At 39.2% G+C, this 18415-nt stretch overlaps 1 protein-coding gene across 1 annotated transcript; it reads right to left on the reverse strand.

The window, feature by feature from the left end:
* Window positions 1-12168: 12168 nt before the first annotated feature.
* Window positions 12169-13361, reverse strand: LOC122668581. Its single transcript, XM_043865125.1, has 2 exons — window positions 12497-13361; window positions 12169-12203 (listed from the first exon to the last, which is right to left on the reverse strand). The coding sequence occupies exons 1-2, from the start codon at window positions 13359-13361 to the stop codon at window positions 12169-12171; spliced, it is 900 nt and encodes a 299-aa protein (XP_043721060.1).
* Between the last annotated feature and the right edge of the window lie 5054 nt (window positions 13362-18415).

Raw genomic sequence — 18415 nt, forward strand, 5'->3', positions numbered from 1 at the left:
ATGGCTTAGATGCATAGCCCATCGAGTTAGCTTCACAACGGTTCAAACGGTACTTGATTCCGAGTTGAAACGAAGAAGTTACGGCCGTTTCCGTAACGAAGCGCGAAAATGGTCTACAGGGGTTTATTTGTAATTATTGAAAATCGGCTGGGGACAAAGTGAAGCAAAAGTTCGGATTCCAGGGGCCTTAATGAAATAACCAGAAGTTATATTTCCTGTACCCGAAAGATTCCATTTGGAGGGCTCTGGACAGTCCAACTTCAACTTGAGATATCTTGGGCTCCCCAACTCCAAATTGGACCAAATTTGGGTCTATTTTGGGTGATTTTTCGCAAGGAACACAATGGTGAGGCCTATATAAGCACCCCATGCTCCTCCACGTTTTCTGAAGGGCAGAATGGGTATTTTATTTATTCTTGAAGGAATCCTAGTCATCACCCTTACTCTCTCTCTCCACCAACTTCTCAAGATCACTTCTGGAATTCTACTTGGGATAGATTTATTTTGAAAGATATTCTCTCACCTATGGAAAGTTGAAAAGTCAAAGATGCTTTGATTTTATTGCTTGGAGAAGATATCTACAAAGAAAAGGAAGCACTTGTTAGAATTGGAAGTTTACTTTTCTAGAAATAGAAGGTCTATGTAAACAATCTTCTCTTCTTCTTCTTTCTATTTATTTCTTTTTTCTTAGGATTCAAGGTATTGTAAAAGAGGAAGGAGAAGAGAATATTCTCTTTTCTTAGGGAATATTTCTCCTACACTTCCCTCTTCTCTCTTCTCCTCTCTTCCCCCTATAAATATCCCTTGCCCTTTGGGTTATAAGAAGTCAATTTTTTTTAGTTTAGTTTTTAGTTAGTTTCTAGTTCAATTTTAATTCAGTTTTTTGTGTAATTTTTAGTTCTTTCACTTAGTAAAATTTCTTCTCTTCTTCTCCTTCTAATTTGTGATTTTTGGCTTTTCTAAGTTCTAGTTTGCTTTTATAATTTTTAGTTAATGGTTATAATAGGTTTAGTTTATGCTTTAATTTCAATTTAAGTCTTCAATTGGGTTGTAATTTCTTAATTCTAGTTTAGGTTTTAAGCCTTCTAGTCTAAGTTCTTAAGTTGATGACAAGACTTGAAGATTTAGAAGAGGAGGCAATGGTAAGTTTATGTAAGTATTCAAGCTTTTCATTTATATTCATGCAAGCACATCCAGGTTTTACTATCTAAACTCTCAATCTCATTCTCCATCTCCTCTATCTCTTTCTATCTTCTTCTTCTTCCCCCTCTATTTCTTTTATTTTAATTTTATATGGTTGTGGTTTATGGATGCATTTTTATTCCCTTATTTCTTTTTATGTGGTTAGTATGTGTGGTTGCATTTTTATTCCTTTCAATTTGCTTTAGTTTGATAGGTTAGATGCTCATGTGTTAGGACGCCGATTTAATCCCTTAATTTTGTTAGATGCTTATGAGTTAGGATGCATTGATTTTCGTTAGTTTAATTAGTTTAATTTAACACTTTAATTTGGTTCATTTTGCATTACTTTTAAGTTAGTTAAATAGAGTGGCGTATATCTCCTCGTGTTCGACCCGTAGCTACGATTGACCCGTACGCTTGCGGTTTTATTTTAACTCAAACAAGTTTTTGGTGCCGTTGTCGGGGAGATTATTGTCCATTTTATTTATCTGATTTTTAAGTAGTTCGAAGTGTTTTAGTTTATTATTTTCTCTTTGTTTTTTGAAAAAAAAAAAAAAAATCAGTTTTTGAAAACCTCTTCTTGTTTCTCTTCTGTTTCAAATAGTGTGCGCCCAATCTAAAGTCCTTCATATGCTTCAACCCTCCATCTTTTGGTGTCCCTCATAGGATTAAGTTACCTATGACGCTACATCTTGACTTGGTTGGGTGGATTGACATGTGACTTATCTTTGGAGGTAACCACTCTTGATAACAGGAAAGCAACATAGTGAGAGTGTTGGAAACATAAACGTATAGTAGACCTCCATTCTACATCGAATCCATATTGGAGTCGCACGAGGTGGCTATAGAAGACTATACGGGTTTCCTTCTTGTCAACCTATATGGCATCCTTACGACTTTTGAACCATTGTTTTGATTTTTGAGGGATAGAGATGCACTATCTACCTTGGGGTCCCTCTTGTTTCTAGTTTTTTTTTTTTTTTTTTTTTAAGTGTTTTATTTTTCTTTAATTTTTCTAAAGGAGACCTCATATCTATTTAGGTGGCTAAGGTGTGGACTCGTGATTCAAGTAATCGTCTTATTAGAAGACCACCTTCTCTACCACCTTTGACCATGGGTGACCAACAACCCAAGACTCTTAAGGATAGGTTTTACCCCACCAGGGCTGCACAACCCTCATGCATTAGTCGCCTGTTGTTACAGGGAATAACTATGAACTCAAGACCAACTTCATCAAGATGCTACCCCATTTCCATGGGATGGCTAATGAGGATGCATATCTCTTCCTTAGGAAATTTGAGGAGGTCTGTGTTCTAATTAAGGTCCAGAATTTGACTGATGATGCAGTTAGGCTTAGGTTTATACCCTTTGCCCTGAAAGATCAGGCCAAAAAGTGGCTCTATGGACTGCCAACAAACTCCATTAATACATGGGATGAGTTCACCATTGTCTTTTTGAGAAAATTCTTCCCTCTTCACAAGACCAATAAGCTTAAAAGTGACATCCTCCAATTCAGGCAGAAATTACATGAGTCCTTTTCTAGATTCATGGAAAGATTCAAGGACCTCCTCTTAGAATGCCCTCACCATGGTTTTGACTTGTGGCAGCTATGCCAAATTATTTATGAGGGTATTGATTATCAGACCAAGCAACTTATAGAGTCTATGTGTCCATCAGGCTTTACTTCTTTTTCTGAGGAGAATGATGCATGGACATTCTTAACCAACTTGGCTGATAAGACTAGGGAATGGGAATCTTCCCAAGAGGCTGAAAGGACCACTAAGGGGTATCTCATTGAGGGTATGCTAGCCAAGGAGGCCAAACTTGATAGCCTCATAAAACGATTGGAGTCCATAGTTCTTAAAGAGTCTATACCAGTTAATCCGGTCAACCAGGTCAACCATGTGTCGGTATGCAGTTGGTGCCAAACCCCTGGACACCTTTCTGAGGAATGCCACAACACCTTGGTGGGCAATTCCAGCACTGAGAATGTAAGTGCTCTCTACCAAAATAACCCATATAGCAATACTTACAATCCAGGATGGAGAAATCACCCCAATTTCTCATGGAATCAAGGGAACCAAGCAGGCCCATCCAACTTTAACCATCAAGGCCAGGTTGGTGCCCAAAGGACCAACTATGCACCACAAAGCCAAGGAATGTCTCCTAACCCCTTTCCCCCTCGTCCTCATCCAGGACCTTCTATTAATTCTGCTAGGCCTCCTCTCCTTGCACCTTATCAGCAACCCCCAGGGTTTACCAATATAGGAGAGGCAACAAGACTGAATGAGATGGACAACAAGATAGCTCTTCTCATGACAAGCCACAATAACATGGAAAAACAACTCACCCAGCTTGTCACAATCCTAGCCAGCCTGAGCCAAATCCTAGGCATCAGATTCATATTCAGCAAGGTACCCAAGCTCCTCCAACCAATGTTGCACAAGGCCAACAGCACAAAGGGCCCTCCAGACAGGTAAATGTTGTTTATGCTTTAAGGAGTGGCCGTGAGTATCAACAGCTAGTGCACCTCGGTCTTTATCATCTCATACTCCCGTTGACTCTCCCCTTCCGAAGAGGCCATTGAAGTGCTTTCGTTTCAGGTTCGTCGATGAACCTAAAGATATACCGGATGATTTGGTTGAGGAAACCAAAGAGGATTCTGTTGAGGAAGTTAAAAAGACCAACCCTGAAAGAATTTATACCCCACCTGCCCCTTTCCCAAATAGGTTAGTTAGCAAGAAGTCTCCTTCTGTGGAGAAGATATTAGATGTGTTCAAACAGGTTCAGGTGAATATCCCCTTGTTGGATGCTATTGCCCAGATCCTCGCTTATGCTAAAGTCCTCAAAGACTTATGCACCCAAAAGCGGATCACCAATGTGCCCAAAAAGGCATTCTTGGCTGCTAACATTAGTTCTCTAATCTCACAGCCAGTAGCAGCCAAGCATAAGGATCCGGGAAGCCCCACCATCTCTTGCACTATAGGCCATACTACTATTGATCATGCCTTATTGGACCTTGGTGCAAGTATGAACCTCTTACCTTTTCATGTCTACCAACAACTGGGATTGGGAGAATTGAAACTGACCAAAATTACTCTTCAACTTGCAGATCGGTCGGTTAAAGTTCCTAAGGGAATGATTGAGGATGTCCTGTTGAAGGTTGGGGAATTTATTTTTCTTGTAGATTTTATTGTTTTAGATACCCAACCCACTGCCAACTTCAAGGACCAAATCCCAATCATATTGGGTAGACCATTCCTAGCTACCAGTAATGCTTTAATCAATTGTAGGAATGGTCTCATGAAATTATCTTTTGGCAATACTTCTGTTGACTTCAATGTGTTTAGGTTGGGCAAGCAGCCTGACATGGACGAAGAGGTGCATATGCTTCAAGGATTTCCCGATGATATTGATACGTTTTTTGAGATTGATTTTAATTCGGGATTTCAAGAATGTATGCAAGAATTGGAGGGTGTTGATGATACTCCCTTATCTGAGGTCTGGAGCATCCAAGCACCTTTGGAGCCCCTTGGACCCCTATCCACTTCCATTCCCAAATCCTCTATTATTGAGCCCCCCACATTAGAGTTGAAGGCATTGCCCTCCAACCTCAAGTATGTCTTCTTAGGACATGATCATACTCTTCCTATTATCATTGCTTCTGATTTGACTTCTATTCAGGAAGAAGAGTTGATTAAGCTTCTAAAGGACAATAAGGAAGCCATAGGTTGGACCATGTCTGACATCAAAGGTATTAGCCCCTCCATTGTTCAACATCATATACATCTGATGGAGAGTTCCAAACCTTCTAGGGAACCCCAAAGGAGGACTAATCCTGTGATGAAAGAGGCAATCAAGAAAGAGATCCTAAAATGCTTGGATCATGGCATCATTTATCCTATTTCTGATAGCCAATGGGTGAGTCCTGTGTAGGTTGTGCCTAAGAAAGGAGGAGTCACTGTAGTTGGGAATGCTAATAATGAGTTGATTCCAACTCGTATCCAAACGGGATGGAGAGTGTGCATTGACTATAGGAAATTGAATGCGGCAACTTGGAAGGACCACTTCCCCTTACCTTTTATTGATCAGATGTTAGAGAGACTAGCTGGCCATGAATATTATTGTTTTCTTGATGGTTATGCAGGCTATAACCAAATTCCTATTGCTCTAGAGGACCAACACAAAACCACTTTCACATGCCCTTATGGAACCTTTGCTTACCGGCGTATGCCTTTTGGGCTTTGCAATGCCCCTGCTACATTCCAAAGGTGCATGATGAGTATCTTTTTTGATATGGTAGAGCACTTCCTAGAGGTGTTTATGGATGATTTTTCTATTCACGGCTCTACTTTTTCTAATTGCTTGCATCATCTCTCTTTGGTTCTTAAAAGATGCATAGAAAAGAACTTGGTCCTGAATTGGGAGAAGTGCCACTTCATGGTAAAGCAAGGTATAGTTCTTGGTCACATTGTGTCCAAAGAAGGGATCAAGGTTGATAGATCTAAGGTGGACCTTATTGCCAATTTACAACTACCTAAGAGTGTGAAGGACATTAGATCTTTTCTTGGCCATGCAGGTTTTGACAGGAGATTCATCAAGGACTTTAGCCAGATAGCTAGACCTCTCACCTCTCTTTTGGCAAAGGACTGCCCATTTGATTTCTCTTCTGAGTGTCATGATAGTTTTGAGCAATTGAAAAGAGTGTTGACTTCAGCCCCCATTATTCAAGCTCCAATTTGGACAGTTTCATTTGAACTTATGTGTGATGCCTCTGATTTTGCTATAGGGGCTGTTTTTGGGCAAAGAATCAATAAATTGTCCCTTGTGATTTATTATGCAAGTAGGACTCTTAATGATGCACAGCTTAATTATACCACCATTGAGAAAGAATTTTTAGCTGTTATGTTTGCTTTAGAGAAGTTTAGGCCCTACTTGGTTGGATCACATGTGATTGTTTATACTGACCATGCAGCTATCAAATATCTTGTGCAGAAGAAAGATGCCAAGGCTCACCTCATTAGGTGGATCCTCTTGTTACAAGAATTTGATCTTGAAATTAGGGATAAGAAAGGGTGTGAAAATTTGGTTGCAGACCATCTATCCCGGCTGCCTAATTCCTTGATTGTTGATTCTCCAGTCAACGAGAATTTTCCTAATGAGTATCTGATGGCAGTGTCTAGTGAACCTTGGTTTGCTGACATTGTTAATTATCTGGTTACGGGTGTGACACCTGCACATTGGTCCACCCAAGATAAGAATCGTTTCTTTTCACAAGTTAAGTATTTCTTTTGGGATGATCCTTATCTTTTTAAGACCTGCCCGAATCAAGTAATCCGGAGATGTGTCCCTGATCATGAGCAACAATCTGTCTTATCTTTTTGCCATGATCAGGCTTGTGGAGGCCATTTTGGGCCTAATAAGACTACGGCCAAAGTTTTACAGTGTGGATTTTATTGGCCTAGTCTATTTAAAGACGCTTTTACTTTTTGCAGGGCATGTTCTTCATGCCAATCCTTAGGGCGTCTTACTAAGAAAAATATGATGCCCCTCAACCCAATTCTGGTGGTTGAGGTATTTGATGTATGGGGTATTGATTTCATGGGGCCTTTCCCTAACTCTTTTGGTAACCTGTACATATTACTTGCTGTGGACTATGTGTCCAAATGGATTGAGGCAGTTGCTTGTAAGACCAATAACCACAAGGTGGTTGTGAAATTTCTGAAGGAGAACATCTTCTCCCGTTTTGGTACTCCCCGGGCTCTCATTAGTGATCGGGGCAAGCATTTTTGTAATCGGCCTTTTGAGGCCCTCATGAAAAAGTATGGTGTCATCCATAAGTTGGCCACACCCTACCATCCCCAGACCAGTGGCCAGGTTGAGGTTTCAAATAGGCAGATCAAGCAAATTCTTAAGAAAACCATCAACCCGAACCGCAAGGATTGGTCTAATCGATTGGTAGATCCGTTGTGGGCCCATAGGACAGCCTTCAAGACCGATCTTGGTCAATCTCCGTACCGTCTGGTGTATGGAAAGGCATGTCACTTACCAGAGATTGAACACAAGGCCTTTTGGGCTATCAAGAAGCTTAACTTTGACCCACGACCGCAGTGCCCATAGGAAACTCCAACTATCCGAGTTGGAAGAGCTTAGGAATGAGGCATATGAGGATGCCCGAATTTACAAGGAAAAAACCAAGGCTTTCCATGATAGGCACATTTTGAGAAAATCTTTTGAGGTAGGCCAGAATGTTTTGTTGTACAATTCTCGTTTGCATATCTTTCTAGGTAAGCTGCGTTCTAGATGGGATGACCCCTATATTGTTCAAAAAATTTATCCTCATGGGGCTATTGAAGTCCTCAATCCAAGTACAGGAGCTACTTTCAAGGTCAATGGCCAAAGATTGAAGCCGTACATAGAGATGCCTACTCCAGTTGACGAAGAGGTCATGAATCTCCATGAGCCTCTTTACCTTGACCCCTGATATCCTGGTATGTATCCCCTCCCTTGTCCTTATTCTTTCTTTTCTGCATGCATTGAGGACACTGCATGAATTAAGTGTGGGGGGGTGTGTTGGACTTTAATTGTGAATTTTGTGAATTTTGAATTTTGTGAATTTTGATTGTGGCGATAGTTTTTGGGTATGTGCATAAGTCTCTTCGATTTGCAAAGCGAGAGTGAGAGGGAATTAGGTGCCCTCCTAGCATGCGAAATAATAAAAAAATCCCTTTTCAAGGATGGTAGTTGGTTTGTATCCGGTGATTTAAATTGAGTTTGAAAATATGAGTGCTACTTCATGTGATGGTTAGATTCCTCTATGTGTTTATGGACCCCTTTGATCTTTTGGCTAGTAGTTGAGACCAATTTGTTTGTCGCAAGGCAAGGCATGAAAGTGGAAGTGAATGAAAAAAAAAGAAAAAGAAAAAAAAACAAGGAACAGAAAAGAAAGTGGAATTCCTTAGGACTAGACAGGGCACTGTGCCTCATGAAGCAGGGTGACTTGATCGAAATTCCTTGGAAGGAAACTCAAAAAAAAAAAAACTCTTGCATCAATGTCTCAATGTCTTATGGATATATGCAAAAAAGCGAAGCTACCAAGTATTTGGGTGTCTGGTGTATGCTCCACCATGTCATTCAGAGAACAGTAGTGGAGTAGAAATAGAGTTTGTGGTTGAGATAGAAAAAAAAACTTTCGCCTTAATGCTTGAAAAAAAAAAAAAAATATGGTCAACAATACTCAATGCCTAAGTCTTTGGTTCCATATGAGGAGATCCCTTAAACTTGATGCATGCTTGTTACTTGAATTGATGTGGGGTGATAAAATTCAAGTGTGGGGGAACCTTTGGCTCCTTGATCATTAGTTGAACACTTTTTGGGATTATGTGCACTGTCCTACTTATGCCATGATTAAAATTTGCAGCATTTATTTACAATTAAATTTTGGGTGTATATTCACTATAAACACCCACGAGACACAACTCGTCCACTAGGGGTAACTTAGGGGTTCAAAGGCTTGTTGCACATGCTAAGTGCAACCGTGATTCCTACGAAAGTGAGTTAGGATTTTCTGCATTCTAGGTTAGTTTTTCTTTTGCTTTACTTGAGGACATGTAACGTTCAAGTGTGGGGGAATCTGATGAGCACATTTATGTGTGAAATCTTAGGGCATAAAGCATACATTTTACCACATTGGACAGAGTTACTCGGTGCTTTCTTGTGCTTTTCAGGTTTTAGGTGAATTCTTGTGAAAATAGAGGAGATGATGCTAAGGAAATGTTTTTAAGCTTTTTAAAGGTGTTAATGGTTTAGATGCATAGCCCATCGAGTCAGCTTCGTAACGGTTCAAACGGTACTTGATTCCGAGTTGAAACGAAGAAGTTACGGCCGTTTCCGTAACGAAGCGCGAAAATGGTCTATAGGGGTTTATTTGTAATTATTGATAATCGGCCGGGAACAAAGTGAAGGAAAAGTTCGGATTCTAGGGGCCTTAATGAAATAACCAGAAGTTATATTTCCTGTACCCGAAAGATTCCATTTGGAGGGCTCTGGACAGTCCAACTTCAACTTGAGATATCTTGGGCTCCCCAACTCCAAATTGGACGAAATTTGGGTCTATTTTGGGTGATTTTTCGCAAGGAACACAATGGTGAGGCCTATATAAGCACCCCATGCTCCACGTTTTTTGAAGGGTAGAATGGGTATTTTATTTATTCTTGAAGGAATCCTAGTCATCACCCTTACTCTCTCTCTCCACCAACTTCTCAAGGTCACTTCTGGAATTCTACTTGGGATAGATTTATTTTGAAAGATATTCTCTCACCTAAGGAAAGTTGAAAAGTCAAAGATGCTTTGATTTTATTGCTTGGAGAAGATATCTACAAAGAAAACGAAGCACTTGTTAGAATTGGAAGTTTACTTTTCTAGAATAAGAAGGTCTATGTAAACAATCTTCTCTTCTTCTTCTTTCTATTTATTTCTTTTTTTTTAGGATTCAAGGCATTGTAAAAGAGGAAGGAGAAGAGAATATTCTCTTTTCTTAGGGAATATTTCTCCTACACTTCCCTCTTCTCTCTTCTCCTCTCTTCCCCCTATAAATACCCCTTGCCCTTTGGGTTGTAAGAAGTCATTTTTTTTAGTTTAGTTTTTAGTTAGTTTCTAGTTCAATTTTAATTCAGTTTTTTGTGTAATTTTTAGTTCTTTCACTTAGTAAAATTTCTTCTCTTCTTCTCCTTCTAATTTGTGATTTTTGGCTTTTCTAAGTTCTAGTTTGCTTTTATAATTTTTAGTTAATGGTTATAATAGGTTTAGTTTATGCTTTAATTTCAATTTAAGTCTTCAATTGGGTTGTAATTTCTTAATTCTGGTTTAGGTTTTAAGCCTTCTAGTCTAAGTTCTTAAGTTGATGACAAGACTTGAAGATTTAGAAGAGGAGGCCATGGTAAGTTTATGCAAGTATTCAAGCTTTTCATTTACATTCATGCAAGCACATCCAGGTTTTACTATCTAAACTCTCAATCTCATTCTCCATCTCCTCTATCTCTCTCTATCTTCTTCTTCTTCCCCCTCTATTTCTTTTATTTTAATTTTATATGGTTGTGATTTATGGATGCATTTTTATTCCCTTATTTCTTTTTATGTGGTTAGTATGTGTGGTTGCATTTTTATTCCTTTCAATTCGCTTTAGTTTGATAGGTTAGATGCTCATGTGTTAGGACGCCGATTTAATCCCTTAATTTTGTTAGATGCTTATGAGTTAGGATTGATTTTCGTTAGTTTAATTAGTTTAATTTAACACTTTAATTTGGTTCATTTTGCATTACTTTTAAGTTAGTTAAATAGAGTGGCGTATATCTCCTCGTGTTCGACCCGTAGCTACGATTGACCCGTACGCTTGCGATTTTATTTTAAGTCAAACATGATAATCAATTCCTTCAAGTTGGGTGTATCCCTTAACCACAAGGCATGCTTTATAGCGCTCAATAGTTTTGATCCAATGGGTTTCTTTCCTAGTGGAAGGGGAACAAGAGACCATATTTTGTTGGTGGTCAAAGCATCTATTTCAGCCTGCATGGCTGTACGTCACTCTGCAAATTTCATAGCTTCAAAGAAATTATGAGGTTCACTTTGAGAAACAACAGATGAAAGAAAAGCTAAATGGGGATTCTTGAAATAGTCATATTGGAGAAAAGAACTAATGGGGTAGGGTGTTACTGAACTTGAAATTGAAGTAGACATTAGCGATGTGGGGAGAGAACATTTGTAATCCTTGAGATAACCCAAGCGTTGCCGAGTGCGTTGGGGCCTACTGTTAGCACTTGGGTTGGGGTGTTGTGGCAGTGATGGTGGTGTGACAAGGGAATCGAGTGGTGGTAATTCTGTTTGGGTATCAAGTTCTGTGGGTGGTGTAGTAAGGGGGTGTCAAGGTCGTTGGATGGTGTAGTAAGCTGTTCGTATGGTAGTGTAGATTGAGAAAGGGGATCGGTGAATGTTTCGGGTTGGGGCAAAGGTAGAACGGGGCTGCCATTGGGTATGGGATTTGATAATAATGTATAAGGGAAAATAGTCTCATGAAAAAGAACATCACGACTCACATATATCTTTTTAGAAATGAGGTCTAGTACACGATAGCCTTTTTGGCCATGGGGGTACCCAATAAAAACACTTGGGGATGCACGTTTATCGAATTTATGATGAACAATAGGATTTCTCCCAAAAATAAGGCATTCAAAGACCCAAAAATGGTCAAAATGAGGTACCTTTTTGTAAAGAATTTCAAAGGGCGTTTTCCCATTTAGAACCCGAGTGGGAAGTCGGTTAATTAGATAGGTGGCAATAAGGACACATTCCCCCCAAAATTCCAATGGTAGATTGGATTGAAAACGCAAAGCCCGAGCAACATTAAGAAGATGTCGGTGCTTTCGTTCAATGACCCCGTTTTGTTGAGGGGTATGGACACAACTTGATTGTTGAATAACACCTAATTGTTGGAAAAACGAATGGGTATTAGTGTTGAAAAATTCTAGTGCATTATCAGATCTAATGCATTTGATAGGAGTATTGAACTGAGTATTGATCATGGCAAAGAAATTGGGTAATAATTGGTTAATCTCAATTTTTGAAGTCATTAAAAATGACCAAGTACTACGGGAAAAATCATCAACTATTGTGAGGAAATATCGTGCACCAGATAAGTTTTTAGTTCTATAGGGGCCCCATATGTCAACATGAATTAAATCAAAACAAAGTGTACTAGTAATTGAACTTAAAGAAAATGGAGTCCGTGAATGTTTGGCTAATGGACAAACTGTGCAAATGCACTTCTTTGAAACAGAAATTATGGAATCAATGTTATTCAAATGGGGTTGGGAAAATAAACCAGGGTGTCCCAAGCACCAGTGCCAAAGATCGAAGTGTGCCCCTGGAGAAACTGTAGAAATAAACGGACTAGCCCGAGTAAATTCAAGAATATAAAATCCACCATGCCTCTTACCCGTCGCTAAAGTCCTCTTCGTTTTCGGGTTCTGGAACACATAAGAATCAGAAGGTGATGAGATATTTAGAAGTAGCTATTAATTTGCTAATTGACAGAAGATTATAATGGAAAGATGGGATAAGTAGAACATGATCTAAAAAAATTTCAGATGTCAATGAAACAACTCCTATACGAGATACAGGTACTTGGGAACCATTTGGTAAAGAATTGGTGAGCAAGAATGATGAGCATGAAATGTGCTAAATAAGCTAAAATCAAAAGTAATATGATGGGTAGCCCCAGAGTCCAATATCCAAGTGTGATGTAAATCATTTGGATTACCTGCCATGTTTACTAGAGGATGGTTACCCGACGGAATGAGAGACAAAAGTTGTTGAAGTTGTGCAGCTGTGAGAGTGGGAGCTGAATCAGTATTGGAGTCTGTAGTAATAGCAGCCACTAAAGATGGTAGTCGAACAGGCTTTGCGACATTGGCCTGGCTGAATCGTTTAGAACCAGTCCGATCTTTCCACCAGTCGGGGTAACCGTGTTTCTTGAAGCAGCATGAATCCGAATGACCATCTTTACCACAATGTGAACAATGGTAGATGGGCTTGGATGAAGAAGGAAAATGTGTGGTAGCCATGGCAGCAAGAGTAGGCAAAATGGCATCATGGATGGAACGTTGGCGTTCTTCCTGTAGGAGCAGGGAATACGCCTTATTGACAAAGGGCAATGGGTCCATAAGCAATAGTTGACTACGAATGGCTGCATAAGATTCGTTCAGCCCTTGTAAAAAATCCATGAGATAATCTTCAGTAAGAAACGTCTGCAAAGAGGTGTTAGCACCACAATAACAAGATGGTAGAGTTCGATATGAAAGAAGCTCATCACGAAATCCCTTGATTTTTGTAAAATATGCAGCTATGGAGTCGGTGCCTTGAACTTGATTGGAGATAGTTTTACGGATCTCAAAGATCCGTGGAGCATTCTTCTGTGAAAATCGTTCATGTAGGTCTTTCCATATATCTGTGGCTGAGTCGATCCACAAGATACTATGAGCAATAGAAGGTGCAGTGGAATGCACAATCCATGACCGCACCATGCTATTGCAGCGCACCCAATTGGTAGAATCAGTGGATGAAGGATCGGGTTTGGCAAGAGTGCCATCGAGGAACATCAACTTAATCTTTGCCTCGAGGGCCATAAGCATCGAGCGACTCTAGGTGAGATAATTATCCCCATCAAGAAGCGGTTTGACCAAGGAGGAACCTGGTTGGTCAGAAGAGTTCAAAAAATATGGAGAAGAATGAGATAATTGCAGCACTGAAGGTGTGGTTGAGGGTGTTGAACTAGAGGCTCCTGCCATTGTATGAGACAATCACCTATTCAAAAACGTGGAGAGGTGGCAATAGAAATTGAAAGGGATTTGATATCCAATTGGGAAATCAAATAAAGTGGACAATGGGAAATCAGGTGGAGGAGGGATTGAAATCTAAGTGGAAAAATCAAATTTGAAAATCCAAAATTGAATTTCCAAGTGGGGAATGGGAAATCACGTGGAGAAGGGATTGAAATCTAAGTGGGAAAATCAAATTTTAAAATCCAAACTTGAATTTCCAAGTGGGGAATGGTGTTAGATAAGACAAAATCAATTGAAATCACGTGGAGAGCCAAGGGATTTGAAATCCAAAATTGAATTTCCAATTTTGAAATCTCAAACATAGAAGGATCTACCTAAACTGATACCATGTTCGTTTGGTAACATGTAGATATGAGGCTAAAATGGCTTGTGTTTCCATTGATAGATGATAGGCTATTTATACATAAAATAATAAGGATATGGTGGCATGATTGCCTCCCTAATCTGGGGGATAGGATTCCCTAGGCTAATGTATTGTAACTGTTCAATTCAAATTCAAATATTGTACACTCATACATTCCAAAAATATCTACAAGATATGGTAGGATTTAATGCCATGCATTGGCATAGATAAGAGAAATTAAGCAGCAGAAAGGAAAGTATATATTTATATTTTTTTACAAGATGTCCATTTAGGACCATGTAGTAACCTGTATATGTACGGTTAGTTATATTCCCCAAAAACCATATATATAGTCATCCAAGAGAGTGTATTTACATATATAAACTCTACATATGTACAAAAAAAAAAAGGGATTTAACAAAAGCACGGCCTAATCCATCAGGCCAGCCTAGGAGTAGGCACATTGGTCATAGCCATAAGAACCATCATGTTCCTCGGGCTCATGCTCTGTAAAATCCTCATTGTCGTCATCCACGAGCTCACAAACTGGCAGTCCATCACCTGCATAGTCTTCTAAAAAAGGATTTTCCACGAGTGTGAGCTCCACTGAGCTCAATGAGAGGAAAAACACAGAACATACAAATGATGCATGCAATATATTCCAATAAATATAACTATCGATCAATCACATGATGCATGTATGATTCCATTTATTTAATCCCCCTAACAAGCATACTAAGTCAGTGGTTTGAACTACAGTATTGACTTGAAGAGTACTTTGAATCACTTCTTCGTCATCACCATCATACTCCCTCAGCCATTACCACTAGGAGCCCACCTCCACGCTTGGTACCCGGTACCAAACCTTCAGGCAGACCCCGATAGCCAAGTACACTTGACCCTGGGTTAATCCCTTTCTCCAAGCGTCAGGAACTTAGTTACCTAGCACCTAAACCCCTGTTGGTAAGGGCTGTAGTTCGGGGTTTCCATCCTAACCATGTATTCTAAATGATGACATGCTGTGTTCGAGAGTGCACCGTGTTCCATATACACATCCACTCAAGAACATAGGATCAATAAGCAATCATTATGCATAGCTAACCAAATCAGCGATTTCAATACAGAGATTCATAATCATTCATCATTATAGGGTTCAACTCATAAAAACAGCATTCTATCATATGTAATGAAACATTTTCAATATATGAACAATATTAACAAGATGTACTCCAATTCATACAATACCTGGAATTAATTAGTAAATTATAAATTCTCAGAAGAGAGTTCAGATGTAAGGACAATAGGCATGCATATACTATAATCAAAACAGAGAAAACACATGCACATCAAAACCCACTCACCTTAGGTTACTTGATCCAAGTCTGACATCCTAAAGAGATCGACTCTAGACATAAAGAGGGGTTCAAGACAAGTGCAGAGCCCTAAAAGACATCCCAGAGAGATCGACTCTAGACAAAAAGAGGGGTTCAAGACAAGTGCAGGGCCCTAAAAACTGTCACAAATGGTCTGGAAAAGTCCTAAACGACCAAAGCACAAGTTCAGCCCAAACTGGGCAAAATTTGACACCCCAAAGGAAGCAGGATCTTCAAGCCTGACTGGCTGATCAACCACCTCTGATGGTCCGGCCCCAGAAATAGTGCCAAAATCGGTTTGCTCATTTGACTGGTTTTTTGCCCCAACTTTGGTATAGCCAATCTACAGGATTAGGGGGATGGAAGATCACCCATTAAGGGTCATAATGCTTAGATTGCATGTATGATCAAGGGATCATACATGAATTTCAAAATCCAAGCAAGATTAGGAAGAATTTATGAAAAGAAAGGTGGGTTGAGTTGTATTAACTCATGAACAACAGTATAGCTAGCTAAAATGGGGAAATCTAAGAAATTAAACTGAAGAGGTAGGTTAATTAACTTACCTAGTGGTTGATTAACATGAGACTTGGAGGAGGATCACTAAGCATGTGAAGAATTTAGCCAAAAACATCCAAAATCCAAACAAGTTTACCCTCTTCAAATCCCTTCCAACACCGATTTTGATATCTAAGCTTTGAGAATGAATTCTCAAAACTTAGAGTCATATTTATAGATGTCATTAGCCCTTAGGGCATGATTGGCATGGGTCAATTTGTAAACAAATGGATTTTTAGAAGTTAATTATAATCTAGTGGAAGCCGATTTCGTGACTTTAAATGTTTAATTCTGATAATTAATAATATAATATCGGCATACGGCACAGGGTTCTAATATATCTAAAATGAATGGGGCCCGTAAGGTAAGGCTGGCCATCAAGTCGGCACGGCCAGTCATGGTGGTAGACCGATACACAGCCGGTCAATACGAACATAAATTAATAAATTTGTTTTAAATACAAAGCATGTATTGTTAACTATTGTTTGGCGCTTGACATGGATAAATGTTGCAAGTGATCTGCCAAACACTTTTCGTAGGCAAAAACTATGTGTAACGAGCCATTAGGCTCCTTAGGTTCCATCAGGGCCGTGTTAGATGGTTCCTCGGCAGTCGGTGCAACGGGGTATGGATTTGTCTCGACGACGGGCAATGCCCATAATGCGGAGACAGTCATGTCATTTAAATTTGCACCCACTGAACCTGACATTCCAAACACTCAAATTAGGCCAGATTTTAGGGGCGGGCTTCACAAAATTTGTGGTTGATCTTTACATCGTTATAAGTACATTCAAAATTCTTTCTGATGATATATGGATCATCAAAATATGATAATCAGATCTCCCAGAATCAGTCCCAAAAAATCGTGAAAAATGTGATAACACACAGAACCCAAGGGGCCTGCCTTCTCTCTCTCTCTCTTTGATCATTTGCTCAGAGGATCTGACGTCCTTCCCCTGTCTCTCTTGACATAGTCAATACACTGGCACTGTACATGTGCATGCATGCTCTATAAAACAATCATAACTATGGAGTGAGCTAGCTAGCTCAGTGAGAAAGAATGAAGTTCATATCATGCTTGTTGAACATATTTATATGTGAATTTAAGCCTTTATATTCTTGTATTTTCATGTTTGAACAGAGCTACTCGAGGTGTTTGTATGTGTTTTCAGGTTTTAGGTCCATGCTTGAAAGAGAAACCCAAATTATGCTAAGAAGCCTTTGTGGAGCTCAAATCCAAGGAATCAAGTTTTAAAGATGCCCATGTTATAGGCCCAAGAATCAATTTCATATATGGGCTGAACCATTGGGCCATGAAGACCCAAACAAGCAAATTCAAAAATTTCAAGGGGTATTTTTATCCAAGTGCATTGTTGGTGACATCTAGTATTTTCAGTTCTAGAGTAGAGCTCAAGTCAAAGCAAGCTACTCAAATCTTAGAAGATTGGAAAGATTATCTTGGTGATTTTATTGAAATCTTCTATTTTTAGAGAATTGTGGATCCAATCTCCACCTCCTTCTCTATTTTTGGAACAAAACCTCAATCTTTCTCTCCCTTTCTTCTTTAAAAAATAAAAAATCAAATCAAATATTGATCAAGGGAATCTCTCCCTTGGCTGGCTGAATTTTACAAGAGGGATTGGGGGTTGTGGTTATAAATAGGGGGTCTTCTCCCCCTTGGCATTCATTCTCTCTTTAGTCTTTTGTTTTAGTATTCTTTCTCTTGTTTTTTCCTTTCTAGTTTCTTTGTCTAAGCTTTAGAACTTTAATGTAATTTTATCTTTTTCATTCCTAGATCTAATGTAATTTAAGACTTTTAAACCCCATCCCCTTCTTACATTGGTGTAATTCAAGTGTTGATTCAAGTTTAAGGCTGAAATTTTCTTCAATGGTTCAAGTTTAAGTTCTACACAAGCTAAGTTCTTTAATCTTTTGATTTTATTTTTATAGTTTAGTTTTAATGTTCTCTTCATCAACCCCCTCTCCTTCCATCAATTTTCCCATGGCCAACTAAACCCTCAACTCTTGGGGTAGGATGAAGCCATGAGGGAAGGATGAGTTGGTGATTTGCATGCTTGTGTATTAATGGATATCTTCATTGTTTGGGTTCACAATTTTTGACCACTGCATTGTGCATGTCATCCTAATGGACTATATGCAATATTGTCATCGTAGCTATTGTGACACCATTCATATTCATGATTTTTAAGATCTAATTGTGTATTGAATGTGTACTACTCATAGGATATGTTAGCCCTTTTCGCCGCGTCTCCTATTGACCTGGTCCATGATATATGCAATGCTTTGATGTGTTGATCATTGACTTACCCTAACCTTGTGGTGGATTCCATCCCCAAGAGCCCATCCCAACTTGAGTCTACCCATCTCATTCTCTTTCTTTTTATGTTAATTCTGTTTACCCTAGTTTAGCCTAGATTCTTAATTTGATAGCTGATCTTGGTATTTTTCTTAGTTTAAGTTTAGAGATATAAATTGATATTTGAGTACACTTTGCCTAAATTGAGAGTATAGATTTAAGAAACCCAACCTCCCCGAGTTCGACC

This window comes from Telopea speciosissima, chromosome 7, assembly GCF_018873765.1.
Source record: "Telopea speciosissima isolate NSW1024214 ecotype Mountain lineage chromosome 7, Tspe_v1, whole genome shotgun sequence".
In the NCBI taxonomy this organism is placed as follows: domain Eukaryota; kingdom Viridiplantae; phylum Streptophyta; class Magnoliopsida; order Proteales; family Proteaceae; genus Telopea; species Telopea speciosissima.